Raw genomic sequence first — 15,172 nt, 5'->3', positions numbered from 1 at the left:
CTTGATTGCAACTTAGCTTTCTTTCTGCGCACCCACTGAATCCTTGCCCAACTCAGGCAGTGGTCTCTGATGGTAGTCTTGTCTCTGATGATAATCTAATTTCTGAATATCCTCAGAACTGACTGTGCGAAGGGGCTTGGGAGCAAGTTTGTTGGAGTTAAATGCAGCTATCATTTTGAAATCTGTGACCCTGGACTTTCCTCTGTCTGTTTCCTCTGGGTGAGTGGACCTTTCCTGTCCAGAGGAAAGGGTCAGAGCAAATCCTTTTTTGTTGACAGAGATGTTGTCATGCAGCAGGAGGGTGGGCAGAGCTTACAGTTTTCTTTGGGCCGACCTGAAAGCCTCTCCCTGTCACCAGCTATTGGCTATTGTCACCAGTTTTAGACACACGATCTGTAGGTCACTTCCTGTCAGAATGGCTCAAAAAAGCTAACTTGTATCTGCCCTTTTATGTCTGTATTTGCCTTTCATTTTTGTTGGCTCAAAGAATTACTTCAACTTTGTAAGCCTGAAGTGTAGGGAAAGGAAGGCAACTACACTTTCCACAGTATAACTGTGGCTCCAGGTATGGTATTCTTGAAATTCCAGTTGTGTGAATCTGAGAAGCCTGTTGAGAGTAGCAGAGCTTCTAATCAAAAAAGTTTCATGTTTTCTTCACTGCATTATCTTCATATTGTGTTTGGTTTCAATGTACCAATGTGTGTACAAACTTAGATCTAGTTTTTACAGACAAGGAGGGAAGCGCTACTGACACCTTCATCCTCACTTTTAAAAGATTGTGCAGTCTCAGAACTGTATTTCCTAGTTCTAGTCAGCAGACATTTGTCGAACAGTTCTTGTTGGAGATGACTTTTAACATGAAAACAAATCATAACTAAAATTAGTTGTACAAGTAGTTCTTCCAAGTACCAAGTGATAGGACAAGAAGAAATGGCCTCAAGTTGCACTGGGGGAGCTTTAGTTTGGATATTGGGAAAAATTTATTCACGGAAAGGGTTGTCAGGCATTGGAACAGGCTGCCTGGGGTAGTGGTGGAGTCACCACCTCTGGAGGTGTTTAAGAGACTCTTTGATGAGGCTCTTAGGGACATGTTTAGTGCTAGAGTTAGGTGATGGTTGGACTCGATGATCTTGAGGGTTTTTTCTGACCAAAATGATTGTATGATTCTATTAAGAAAGCCAAGCAGAGAAAGGTTAAATAATCTACTGTAAATAGCACAGGCAGATAGGACATTGTGCCATCTGCTTTCTAACTCCACCAGGGACTTGACTTGTTATAAGGCCTGAGGTTTGGTTTTTACATGAAGACAAAGTGGGCGTAGACGCTCACCAGTCCTGTGGGTCTCACCAAGGCTGACAGAACGGGAAGGGCAGGACCAGGGGACCCTGCCATTGACATTTGCGTCTGCTTGCTTTCATTGGCTGTGCTGTAATGAATCACACTTTGGCCTCTTCTAATCTGTACTGTGACCTGGCAAGCAGCAAGGGTCAGGTGTGTGGCAAGGTTGACCTAACTTGTTGCGCACACCAAGGGTCTTTGTGCTCCCTGTTTCCATGTGAGTGTCTGTTTTTTTTTCCCTCCTGCAGAACACAGGCCTGGTGATGACCAGTTTTCCCTAAGCCAAATTTCACCAGATCTCTACCATACCATCTTGTACCAGGTTTTCAGGACAACTGTTGTCTTCCTTTCCTGTTCAGCTTTCATTTTATACAGCGCTTGAACTGCCACAGTTCCTTCATCATTATTACTGCCTGGAAGATGAGAGCAAGAGAAAAATGGGAAGATATTTTACACCAGGAAACACTAAAAGCTGTGACCACCAACCTTTGATGGTCTCAGCACGGCTGGAATGGTTGTGATGGTGCAGCAGTGGCTTTGTTTAATGTCTGTCCTTAATCCCCCACTTTGCTGGCCCTTCCAAGTACAGACATGCCTTCTAGTTGAACATTGCCTTTGCACTTTGGTGAGTAACAATCTTCACTTGCATTCATTTTAGATGCCATGGGGTTTATTTGCTTCGATGCCTGCATCTCCCAGGTTGTGCTCCTCCACCCAGTGACAGCATCTCAAGCCCCTTTTACTGGATGCAGGAGGAATCTGCTGCCCCCTAGGAGTCGCTGTTTCCGTCAGTGAGCTGCTCTCTTGTGCTTCCTCCTGGGGCTGGTCAGAGTCCTTCCACCTGTTTGTTTCCATCTCTTGCCATGGCTTTATGGGGCTAGTGAGAAATAATATGTGTCTTTCCCCTCTTGTGCTCAAAGTTAGTGGTGGCCGGGGCATTCAGCTGGCAGATGGGAGACTTGCTCTGCAATTGCCATCACAAAAAGGGCAGAGAAAAAGGGCTTGATTCTTGATCTGTTGTTCTGACCACAGGGATGCTTTAGGGAAACAAAATTATGCTTTTGTTGCTTTTCTTTCTAAACTGCTGTCTGGGCTCAACCTTGTATGTGCAACTCAGGGAGGAGAAAGGTGTGGCTTCCCATCAGAGGCTTTCTGACTCCATAGTCACCATCATGTAGTCACCAAACATGTTGTCTGGGTCTTGTCCTCTGTGCCAAGGAACGTGGCCATGGCAAACCTTGAAGCCTGAAAGCTAAGGGCTGCAACCTCTACATCCCTTTGCGGATTTGAGATATTTTGACAGCATGAGAAGTCTCCTTGGGGTGCTTAGCTGTGAAGCACAGCCTAGAACATGCTCGTGTTGCCATCTGTGTCCCTGCAGAGCCTGTGCCCCTCTGCTGCAGGAGCAGGTCTGCAGAGCCACCATGAGTGGCTGCAAATGCTCCCAGGGAGCAGCGCGGTTCAGGAAGGGCCAACGCTGCGGTGGAGATGGGGGCAGATGAAGCAAAGGGTGAAGGTGGTCGTTTCTAGCACCAGCTGCAGCTCCCTGCAGCAGCCCCAGGAGGCACGATTTCAGGCACCGCTGGGGACCGATAAGCACGTGCTGTGCTTGTTCCGAGTGACTGCACTTGATGTGGTTGACTACAGAGCGGGCGTGGAGCCAGGTAGGAAATGAGCTCAGTCTGTGCCTCGCAGGGCAGTGAGAGCAGAGCTGACAACAGGCTCGTGACTCATCTCCTCCATTGCAAATCAACGTGGCTCAGCTTGAAAATTGCTGTGTGTGACCAGATGGTGGCTCATGTCACAAGCACAGGGGGTTGTTGGAGTCACAAGTGGGAAGGCTGGTGTGGCGGCTGTCCCGAGGTTTGGTCCTTGTCCCGCCGCACCTCGTGGGACTTTGGCCTGGCGGCCACGGGCTGGGCTGGCGTCACTGCCGCAGGTCAGGCCTGGCTGAGGGTGCTGGGCCCCAAGCACGGGCTGGCAGCTGCTGCACCAGGTGCAGAGCGGTCGCGTCACACGCCGTCATCTCAGTTTGCTCCTCCACTGTGGCACAGGTGCGGAAGCCCCGGGGATTCACACTTCAAAATGAGTCACAGGAGTTACCCTGGTGAGGACGTGAGTGCGGCAGGGCAGGGCAGAGCTGCTCTGCTCACGGTCGGGCTTGCTTCTTCCTTTCCCTGGTCCCTGCGTGCATGTGTACACCCCCTCCTTCTGCAAAGAATTAGACACTGCCATCCATTAAAGCACTTTAGCAGCAGACTACATAATGCTAGTTATTATTACTAAAAATAACAGTCATGTAAAAGAAAACCTATAATTACATTTAAATTTGTCTACTTTTCCCCCCCACCCCCCCGGAAAGGCTATTTAAGGGCTTGTTTCACACAGAGACAACTCTTCACACCAAACAAGCCTACATTTCTCTCTCTAAAATACCCCTGCCCTGTTAACAGAGCCACAGTCCAGCTTATTAAATTAAATATTTACTAAATGCTTAGTAGTAACTAAATATATAATAAATAATATGATATAGATAACATTCTGTATAAAGAAAAATAACTAAATATTTAGTCATTTGTGGGGTTTTTTTCACCCTGTTTACTAACAAATTAGCTTAGCATCCAGCTTCAATACAGGAACTGCAGAGATTGAAGTCTGGCGACTGCAATAAGAGTTAGTAGGCACCTTATGTATTTATATATCTATATGTTATATATATATATATATATATATGTACATGTATTTGTGTGTATATGTACACATATATCAAAGAAAAAAAAAAAAAAAAAGAGTTTTGCTTAAGATGTGCCCAAGGGGCTGCAGATAAGCAGCATCTGAAACTTTCTTTTAAACTCCAGCCCTACCCACACCAAAGCCTCTCCTGGAGGGGAAGGGTGTCTTGCCTTTCCCTTGCTGTGTGGGTTGGGGATGGGCTGCCTGGCCACCCCTCTGGCTGCAGAACAGGGACCCGGGCTGGGGAAACAGCCTCTGCTGTGGCTCTTCCCTTTTGTGCTGAATGATTCAGATTTTATGGGGCTAAACGGGAAAAGGTGAATGTGCTGCTGGCAGGGCCCAGGGTTGAGTTGAGCTGGCTCTGGTTATTTCTAGTGACTATGTAATACAAAAAGAATTGCATATTAATCCATGGGCTTGTTTTTTGTGCTGAGCCTGGGCTGGCAGGTGTCCTTGCAGAAGGATGACCGGGGACTGGACCACTTTGCTCAGAAGAAGCAGGAGAAAGCCCTGGCTCAGTACATCAACACGCCGAGGGCAAACCGACTGCTACAGCATCCTTGAGAGCACACGCTGGGCCCACGAGGGATGTTGCATGTAGATACTATTGAGGTTTTGTTCTGTGTTTAAAAAAAAAAAGCAGCAGCAAAACCTGCACAAATTCAGAGCTGTTAAGCACAGGCACAGCTCCTCAGCAGCCGCCCCTTGTGCACCCCACTGCTGCCCCACTGTCCCCACAACTGTAAGCCTGAGAGCGCCCATGGGGAAATCACATGCCGATTTATCTCTGCAGTGCTTCACCCAGCAGCTTTTGAGGAAAATACGTGTTTGACTGTAATGCAGAGTAGCTAGCAGATTTGAATTATGTTGTGTAAATATTTGAAAGGATTAAAGAATTATTGATAGGCAGCCAGAGAAAGCAACGTTCGTTTAAAAAGAAAAAAAAAACCAAACCAAACAAAAGGTAGATAGCAATGTAATTGATTTCTAACACAGAAATACTCTGAAGGGACCCCAGAGGATTCAGAAAACGCTAAAAAAACCCCATAGCTTCTGTGTTTTGAAAACCAATATGGTTTTTCTGTCTACAAGGTTTTATTCCTTTGCCTCTTTTGTGCCCTGGGTGCTCTCTTCTTCCTCCTGAAGTGGAGCGGTTTCAGCCTTCCTCTTGATACACAGTAGGAGTGTTGCAGGAGAAACTGTAATTCAGCCCAGTGTTATTTTCCATGGCCACAGTTCTGTTTATTCCTTGGTTCAGCTTATGATTTGGCTATTATTATTTAAGATTTCACATACAGAAAGTACTATTTTGGTGCAGTCAAACAATATGGAGAATTTGAAGACTTGAAAATAACAGAGATCTGGAATCTCATCAACTTCAAGCTGTTAATACTGTCATGAATTTGCACTGAAAAAAGAGAGAGAATTCACCCTACTAAGCTCCCTCAGCTGGGTCTTTTCCCAGCGCCCTCCCTCGCACACCCATCCAGGGCAGAGCAGTCGGAGAACACCCGGCTGACTCGCTTGGCCAGCACTGAAGAGACTTACAAACAAAGCAAGGCTCCTATACACAACCACTTCAGGAACAGGCAAAAATGATATGTCTGGAGTCGTGCTTTACAAAGCTGAGAACATGGCAGCAGGGTGCTGCTGGGCACAGGGAGCTCCTCCACCCTCCCAAATCCTCCCCACACCCCCTCTAGGCACTACGCGAACATTAAATAATATGAATCAAAAACAGCCGAGCTGTACTTGTGATCCAGATCAAGCCTACACTGTTCTTTAAAAGACATTGAACCATTTAGCACCAATGAGGAAAAGGGTATTGCCACACTAAGTTTAATTTTCTCCACATGGTTTTATTTTCACCAAATCTAAAACTTAAAATATGTGTTTAGAGAAACAGCCAGTAATTTGTAGTTTATCAATACCTTTCAAAATATATTGAGCCAGCTACAATTAGAATGTGAATTAGTCTTTCATCTGCAGTTTCAGTAAAATTAACTGTTCCAGTCACTAGCCCTGCACAAGCTGCTCTGAAATACAATTTTAAAAACTTCAGGCAGCTGCCCGAGCAGACCCCCTTTTATTCCTGCCTAAAACAATCACCCAGGAAGACACAATCGAGCAAGAAGTTACTTGGCTGCAGCCGCTGTGACTGCGCAGCTCCGCTTCCCCAGGCAGACAAGGCTCTGCTGTATCTGAGTCCCCAAATACCTCGCCACAAACATTTTTGGCATATTTCTGTGCACTAAAAACCCTCTGGACTCCCAAAGCACGCATCATCAACCAAAAAAGGAAATCACATGTCAATCTTCCAGCTCCCCACTGCCACCTTTGGCAATAAAACTTAAATACAGTCAATATTCCAGCCAGTTTTCTGCCTTCAGTGAGCTACATCACCATGGCAGCGTGCTTTCACACTGCTCTATAAATATCACCAGCATTGCAGGACAGTATGGGAAGAGTTAAGGACAGCTGTAAAAGTTGCTTGAAGAAATAAGCAGTCAGAAGACAAATACAGTTCTCAGCTATTAACATTTATTAAAAGTTTGATCAAAGTAGCTTTATTCCCAAGTTTTGTTTACAAAAGTCTAACAATTTCCCCAGGTAGTCAAAGATTAATAAAAGAACTGAGTTGGCATTGCGTTAGTGCACACAAAGCAAAAAAGTCTACAATAATGAAAAAAAACCCTCAGAATTTGTGTAAACTTGATGTTTGAAGTACTTGAAAGCAATTGCTAGTGTCACAGGCAGAGCATTCACAAGCATGTTTTTACTGTGCACTAACGTGAATGTTAGCTGCAATACTGCATTCTCTAGGCTTTATAGCTTTTTCTCCTGCAAAGGCAGAACCATTCTCTGCCCCAAACTACACAGCTGACTTTTGCACCTGAAGGGCACTTTTAACCCAAACACCTTCACAGCAACTTTTCTGATCTACACAGAGCTGACACGGAGAGAACCGCCCCTAGCAACAGCTGTGCAGGCTGCCCTTGGTCCCTGCCCTTCCTTCAGCTTCTGCTTGGGGTCAGAGACAAACACCTGATGCTGTTTCAAACCTTATTTTGCCTTAAGGCTTCGGTATTAATCAGTTGCTCATTACAAGCCAATTTCCAAACTGTATTAATGCAAGTGCACCTGGCTGGAGACACCACCCTGCAAAAGCAGAGGGATACAGCACAAACAGGCCCTGGCAGCCAAGCTCCTGCTGCCCTTCAGAGGTTCCTCAGACTCGGGAACAGGAACCTGTGAGAAATCTGACAAACACAGAGCTGCACTTAAGACAGTGCCAAAGCCATTTCTCTTTTCATCTCCATTACAGCTTTGCACTTTGCTGAACCAGTTTGACCAAAGCCTCTTAAGAAAAAAACCCTCAGTAGTTAAACTGAGAAGCACGCAAAGATTTGCCAAGATACTCCAACTTTATTATAGCAACTTTTTTATCTGCCTCAGTTTTAAAGTTACGCACTTCCTGTTGCCCTGGGTATACTAACAAACCTTTAGAATTTAAGAATCATGATGAGGTTCTTTTACCAAATTCCATAGTATTCTACAGACAGCCGTACTCGAGCCCTTGGTTCCACTGCACTCAGTACATCTATACCCTTAACACCAGTGTAGAATGCTCCAAAGTTTTAATGTAGTTAAGACACAGGTGGTGAGCGGAAAAGGAGGAAAGATCCAAACAAAGCAAACAGAGCAAGAAAGTAAGTAACGGCAGTTCAGGATTATCCAAGCAGTACAGATATGAGTTCCTGCAGAGCAAGCACACAGCTGAAGAAGGAAAGGAAAACAAACGAGCTCATATAGCCCTTACAGACAGAAACAACATCCTGGTGCCATGGAACAACAATCCTTCAAAGACACTGAATTCTTACTGAAGTTCAGTGGGGATGCTGTGGGGAAATCACATTAAAGGTTAGAAAAACAGCTGCATCATTATGCAAGCTAGATCTAATTATCCATTAACTGCTTGTCTCCATTTACATATTCTTTAATTGTATTATAGAATCTTCATTTATTACAGCTGGTAGTTCTTACAGCCCAGAATGTTTTACTTGGTTTATTTATCTAGTGATTGTGATCTTTTGGACTAGTTACCCAATTCCACTTCAAATTGACTGTTCAATCTAAATGTTCAACCCATTGTTAAGGAAAACAAGTGCACAGTCCCACCATGTTGTTTGGTGTCGACATTGCGGCACACATTTATCACATTTATCACCAGAATGTGTAGACATTCTAAAAATATTTTTGACCCCAAATTCAAAAACCCAAAACCAGCAAGCAGGCCCAGTGCAAACACCATCCCAGTTGGAATTCAGTAGAAATACTTGTTTCTCTCAGTTTTTTTCCTGAAATGGAACTATGCAAGATGCTGTAATGGTGGGTTATTCAAAGATTGCCTGACACATCTCAGTCTAAATTTGTTTTTGAAATTTAGCTACTGAATGTGTTACTACAGATATTAGAAAACATTTAAATATAGGTGTTTAATCTTGATCTACAGGACAGTTAATTAGTTCCCCAGAAAAAAAATGAAAGAGACTTACGGGAAAACCAACACCTGATTCTTTTTGTATGCCTTTGCAAAGCTGGCTTTTTGTTCATGCTATTTTTAATTCCCAATATGGTTTTCTTGGTTTACTCAATGCATCGCAGAAATGCACCAAAATGCCATTAACTGTAACCTATTTGTGTTAGCTAATCTAGAAACAATCTTCTAAAGAAAGCACCAGGTAAGTTATTTTTTAAAGGCTTAAATCAGTTAAAAACCAAACCTGCAGATTAATTTTGCTCTACTCTTCAGAAATGACAAATTTGAATTTGCAACTCTGAACATACTCAAGTAACATTCATCCTTTCTGATCCCGCCAGGACTGTATGTAGGTTTTTCTAGAAACTTAGCATTAACCCAAAGAACACAGAGACGTAGCATTGAACTTTGTTTTAATGGTCTCAAATTCTGTGACAGATTTTTTGGTCAAGTTTCCATTTTAAAAAATTTATCAATTTTAAAGACTAATAACTTAAACTGCCACGAAACAAATGGTCCACAAACATTCCTTTCCTTCTGAAGCTTTTACGATGCATTGTAATCATTAACCAGTCTTTTACTATTAAACTTAAATGGCCAATTGAGACAAACAGTTCTGAGACCGTTCTTCCACCACTGGTTAAGACTGAGGTGGCAGCTGATGTACAGAATTTTCATTTAGCCTTCTGGGCCTTCTGGGCAGACTTTGTGACCTTGCCAGCTCCACCAGCCTTCTTGTCAACTGCCTTGATGACACCAACAGCAACCGTCTGCCTCATGTCACGCACGGCAAAACGACCTAAAAACAAAAACAGGTTTTATGACTTTTGTCTAGGGCTACGGACCTACAGCATTATCTGCACAGCAGCAACATGCAGCTTGGGCTAAGTGGGCAAATACCACTTCAGGACAGTGAAACTGCATGGGACTAGGACAGAGATTTCTCATTATATGGAGAGCAGCCCTGTACTGCTGAACGTTTGGTTCCACTAAGAAGATTCTTCTGAAGTCCCAACTTGTAATATATTTCACAGAACACATTACACCCCAATACCAGCAACCAAGGAGCTTTTTTCCAGAGATGAGGATTAACATACTTTTGGGAGATGTCTTACCCAGAGGAGGATAGTCAGAGAAGCTCTCAACACACATGGGCTTGCCAGGGATCATATCAACAATAGCAGCATCTCCAGATTTCAGGAATTTGGGGCCATCCTCCAGCTTCTTGCCAGAACGACGATCGATCTTCTCTTTCAGCTCAGCAAATTTGCACGCAATGTGAGCAGTATGGCAATCCAGCACAGGGGCATAACCAGCGCTAATTTGGCCAGGGTGGTTCAGGATAATAACCTAGAAAACCAGGAAAGCAAAGTTAACACCAGGATAATTTTGAATACTAATGTATCTCACAAAGCCAGGGCTTTTACATTATTTGCTTCACGCAAGTATTTCTTAAAACACAAGTCTATGTCACTTTATAGTTTAGTCTACTAGTCAGAAAGGAACAAAGACTCTAGGATTTCAAAATCCAGAGCTCCATTTCACAAGTCTTCAAACAGCTGTAAAAATTACCTGTGCAGTGAAACCAGCAGCTTCCATGGGGGGATCGTTCTTGCTGTCACCAGCAACATTGCCACGACGAACATCTTTCACAGACACATTCTTGACATTGAAGCCAACGTTATCACCAGGCAGAGCTTCACTCAGGGCTTCGTGGTGCATCTCAACAGATTTTACTTCAGTTGTAACGTTGACAGGAGCAAATGTAACCACCATGCCTGGCTTAAGAACACCAGTTTCCACACGACCAACTGGTACAGTACCAATGCCTGCAGAAGAGGAGCAATACTAATAATTCAGCTCAGTGAGCGCACACCCTTACAGAAGAAAACACTTCAGAACTACTCCACATTTTCCACTTGAAAAGCACCTTCCAGGGACAGCCAACTGCATTTCTGTCCCATACATTCATTGTTGCTGGCCAGTGAGAAGCACTATGAAAACACGTACCGCCAATTTTGTAGACATCTTGAAGAGGCAGACGCAGAGGTTTGTCAGTTGGGCGAGTTGGTGGCAGGATACAGTCCAGAGCTTCAAGGAGGGTGGTTCCACTGGCATTGCCATCCTTTCGGGTAACCTTCCATCCCTTGAACCAGGGCATCTGTAACAGAAAAAAAACCCCAGGCATTACGTGTCTGTCAATTTTAATGGCACAAGGCCAGGAGAGACCAAGTCATGTACCTTAATGCTACCTCAGTATACTATTGCAGACTAAGATTTTGTGAAGTGGTGGGATTTAGTTTTTGACCTCAGCACTTCCGAACGTTACTATTAAAAAATATGTGCATTTTACCATTGTATAACTTATCAATAATCCTCCTAGTTTCGTTTCTTAAAATCAACAAATGTCAAACCTACGTTAGTGCTAGGCTCCAGCATGTTGTCTCCGTTCCAACCAGAAATTGGCACAAATGCTACAGTGTCTGGGTTGTAGCCAATTTTCTTGATGTAAGTGCTGACTTCTTTGACAATCTCTTCGTATCTCTTCTGGCTGTAAGGTGGCTCGGTGGAATCCATCTTATTAACACCAACAATCAGCTGTTTCACTCCCAGGGTGTAGGCCAGAAGGGCGTGCTCACGGGTCTGCCCGTTCTTGGAAATACCAGCCTCAAACTCACCAACACCAGCAGCAACAATCAGGACAGCACAATCAGCCTTTGAAAAGAAAAAAAAAAAAAACCACAACAACTCATCATAATGCTTGCACATGTGTCAAGCTATTAGGGGAACCTCCCCAACCAAGGAACAACCTGCCTGAACTCCCCAAATCCTTAGTTTTATTTACAAACCTGAGAAGTTCCAGTAATCATGTTCTTAATGAAGTCTCTGTGTCCAGGAGCATCAATGATGGTGACGTAGTATTTGCTCGTTTCAAATTTCCACAGGGAAATATCAATAGTAATACCACGCTCACGTTCAGCTTTCAGCTTGTCCAAGACCCAGGCATATTTGAAGGAACCTTTGCCCATCTATGGATTAAAAAGTAAGAAAAAAAAACAAACAACACAAAAAGGAGAAAAAGCAAACATGTTTAAGAACTATATTTGCATTTACTTCAGAAAGATCACACACTGGCTAAAGAGCAAAATCTAAGAATAGTAAATGGTTTAATACTGAAAAATGTTGCTGCTTGTAAAACAAGCAACAAGATACATTTGGCACTAATAGTGAGAGATGCCAACTGTTTTCCGTTATTTAACCTGTTGACAGCTTGGCCCTCCTGACAGCTTGCTAATTGCACTAACACATCATTACCTCCTACTATCAAGTGTCCTCTACAAACTTAAGTTCCCTCTCAAATGCAATCCCTGCGATAACCAACGGTTTAACTGCCATTCAGCCTAACACTTGCTATATTTCATTCTACTATGTGCTTTAAAGATGTATGGTCATTACACAGAAGTATGATACTTGCTATAGGTTCATACATCAAAATCCAGACCTTTCTTATTTTGAGAAGTAAACCTTACCACAGCATCTTCTTCAAGTTCATCCTCAACTACACATATGCAAAGACTAAAGCTCAGAACTCAAACTACAATTCCAGGTATAATTATGTAGGTACAGCTTCAGACTACCCTTCCTTTCCTTTATTCTATACTCCACCATTTAAGCTTTGCCAACTAATATAATGGCGGATTTAACACTTTAGGACTTGCTCGACTACCGGGACAACCGCAACCTAACTGCCACCCTGTGGCCACAGAACACTCACACACTTGTTCAGCCACTGGGACAGTTGCAACCAAACTGCCTCCCTGCGGCCATTTAACAGTTTGCAGCTTAGTTTTTCAACTGAATCTCTACTCATCTCCACACCACCCAGATTTTGCTGGATGTCACAGGCTCACATACCTCAGCAGCTTCCTTCTCGAACTTCTCGATGGTCCTCTTGTCGATGCCACCACATTTGTAGATGAGGTGGCCAGTGGTGGTGGACTTGCCAGAATCGACGTGGCCGATGACGACGATGTTGATGTGGGTCTTCTCCTTTCCCATTTTGGATGTTAGTCAAGTTCTTTTCTTCCGGCAAAAGAGAATCGACACCTGGAAGTACCCCAGGAAAACACCGGTTACAGCTCCGGTGCGAACGCCCTGCCCGGCGCCGCCGGCGGGGACCGGCCCATGGGCCAGAGGCGGTTATGGCGGCCCCGCGTGCGGTGCCGGCGGCTCGGGTAGGCCCGGCCGGGCCCGAGGCCCCAGCCCCGCCCCGTCGGGGGAGGGAGGGAGGGGCGGGGGCCAGCCGGGGGGCCCCGCGGAGCGCCCCTCGCGTCGCCCCCTCCACGCGCCGCCACCGGGGTCGAGTTACCCCCGGCGGCCGGGGAGCGCGGCGGCGGGCCCGGCGGGCAGCGCGGAGGGCGGGGCCGGCCCGCTCCTTTGTGTGACTCACCCCGCCCGGGCCGCCGCGTCCTCCATTTTGTGGAGCTGGCGGCGGGCAGGAAAGGCGAGCGGCCATTTTTTTACTCGTGCCCCATCCTCCCCTCCCCCACCGCGGCCCATGGACCCCACCACCGCGCACTCCAGCGTCCCGGCCTCACCGCCACCCCCGCGGCGGTAGGGAGTGGCCATGTGCCTCGGGCCGGCACGGTCACCCCGCTCACAGGGGTGGGGGTGGATCGACGGGGGCGATGCGTCGCCCTATCCCCGGCGTGCGCTCTCCCTACGCCGACGCCTGCGCCCCCCACTGCCGCTACCCCTGCCCCCTATCCCCCAGCGCACCCTTCCGCGGCGGCGGCCACGCCCGGTCACCGCGCTTGCCGGGCCCCCTGTGCGCACGGGCCCTGCCCCCCCCGTCCCGGCCTGCCCCGCGTGGCCGCGCCTCACCTCCGAGGCGCCGGCAAACCCGTAGCGAAAAAGACCGACGGCGTGATCACCGCCCCTTATATACCCTGCGCGGGGGCGGGGCCTGAGGGACACGTCACCACTCCCGGCGGCCCCGAGGCTCCGCCCCCGCAGCCCCACCCGGGCGGGCAAAGGGCGCTCCCGGGCCCCAAGCAGGGCCGTTGTGGCACCAGTGGAGCTACTCCCAGCTCGAGGGGGCCCCCGCGGTCACCGCTGGCAGCGGGGCCGCCGGATCCTCTGTCCCTCCGGGCTCGCCGTGTGCCGCGGCAGCAGCGCGGGCGGGGCGGTGCCAGCGAAGCGGGGGGAGGGGAGCGCTGCGCCCTTCCAGCCGCCGATCAAAAGCGGCCGGGCCGAACCGGCGGGTGGAGCCGCCTCCTCCGAGAACGGCGTAGCGGGAGCCCCTAGCGCTCGGTCAGCGCCCGGCACGACCCCTCCCGCGGAACCGGGGCCGCAGCGGAGCCCACGGGCGAGAGGGAGCGGCCCATGTTGCACCACGGCCCGATCCGGGGGGTGCGGCAGCCAGAGAACGTCTCTGGGGAAAAGCCCTGGGCAAATTAATTATATCTCTTATTCGGGACACAAAAGAACTCAATCAATGAGATTAGACATGTTCAGTTAGTTACGCTGACTCGCCTACATTTGTTACTTGTTTAAGAGTATGGAACGCAAGAACCCCCCCAGCTCACCATGTTGCAAGTCTCCCAAAACAGCTGGGAGGGAACAGGAATTTCAAGAAGCTTATTACACAGGAATAAGGAACAGCATCTTTGGCTTTAAAAAAAATCCTTATACAATTAGAGAACAAAAGTTGACTCCGCTCAAAAAACTTTGGCACAAAAATACAAATCGAGGTGGACAGACCTTGAGCAAAGATGCATCTGAAGTGCAAAGGTATTTAAAAGAATCAAGCATTTAGGATATGTGAGTTCTGTGTAAGAAAGCCAAACTGCAAGATGTGCCCCCATTCCATGTTTTCACATGGAATGGGCAGCTCTAACAAATTGTTCTTGACACCATGCTGGTGAGGAGCCACGAAACAGCTCACAGCATCAGAAATTAAAGCCCTCGTGATTCTAATGGGTTCTTCTCTGGTTTACTCACTCCTAACCAATGCAATAAATTCCATTAAACATTCAACATCTCCTGTACCTATTCAAGTGAAATTTAAGCTGAAAAGCTGAACAAATATTTATGTTTGTACTTTTAAAATGACCTGCAAAGGAAACAAATCTACGCGCTCCCTTTTCTTCTTCAGGTACGTTATACACCTGTGTTAGAAAGAGCTACTATAATCCCATTTGTTGGTATGCTCCTCAGATTGCAGTTGTAAAGCATGGAAGTAGCTTGTTGTTTGAAACGAACAAAAAAGAACATAATCAACAACAACAACCAAAACAAAAAACAAAACAAAACCAAAAAAAAAAACACCAAACAAAAAGACCCAAACAAACAAAGACAACCCCCCCAGCCACCTCATGCATCTACACTGTCACTTGACTCCAAGGTTCTGTAGCTGAGATACACCCAGCATGAAATTTACAGAAGAGCTGTAAATTTAGTATTTCATGGATTTATATGGAATTGAAGTGCTTCCAAGATATCTGGTATTTTTCTGTTTGCAAAATTAAAAAAAAAAAATAGGGTGTATTTTGAAAAAAA

General features: G+C 46.3%; 1 protein-coding gene across 1 annotated transcript; it reads right to left on the bottom strand.

Annotated features, from left to right (window-relative positions):
* Positions 1-9,007: 9,007 nt before the first annotated feature.
* EEF1A1 (eukaryotic translation elongation factor 1 alpha 1) lies at positions 9,008-13,639 on the bottom strand. The gene is made up of 8 exons (XM_065835332.2): positions 13,496-13,639; positions 12,527-12,718; positions 11,461-11,640; positions 11,030-11,326; positions 10,622-10,772; positions 10,184-10,440; positions 9,727-9,961; positions 9,008-9,410 (listed from the first exon to the last, which is right to left on the bottom strand). Exons 2-8 carry the CDS (start codon positions 12,668-12,670, stop codon positions 9,286-9,288), a joined length of 1,389 nt encoding a protein of 462 aa, XP_065691404.1. The 5' UTR covers positions 12,671-12,718; positions 13,496-13,639; the 3' UTR covers positions 9,008-9,285.
* Between the last annotated feature and the right edge of the window lie 1,533 nt (positions 13,640-15,172).

Source organism: Patagioenas fasciata, chromosome 3, assembly GCF_037038585.1.
Source record: "Patagioenas fasciata isolate bPatFas1 chromosome 3, bPatFas1.hap1, whole genome shotgun sequence".
Taxonomy (NCBI): domain Eukaryota; kingdom Metazoa; phylum Chordata; class Aves; order Columbiformes; family Columbidae; genus Patagioenas; species Patagioenas fasciata.
This window is presented reverse-complemented; position numbering and strand designations above follow the sequence as displayed.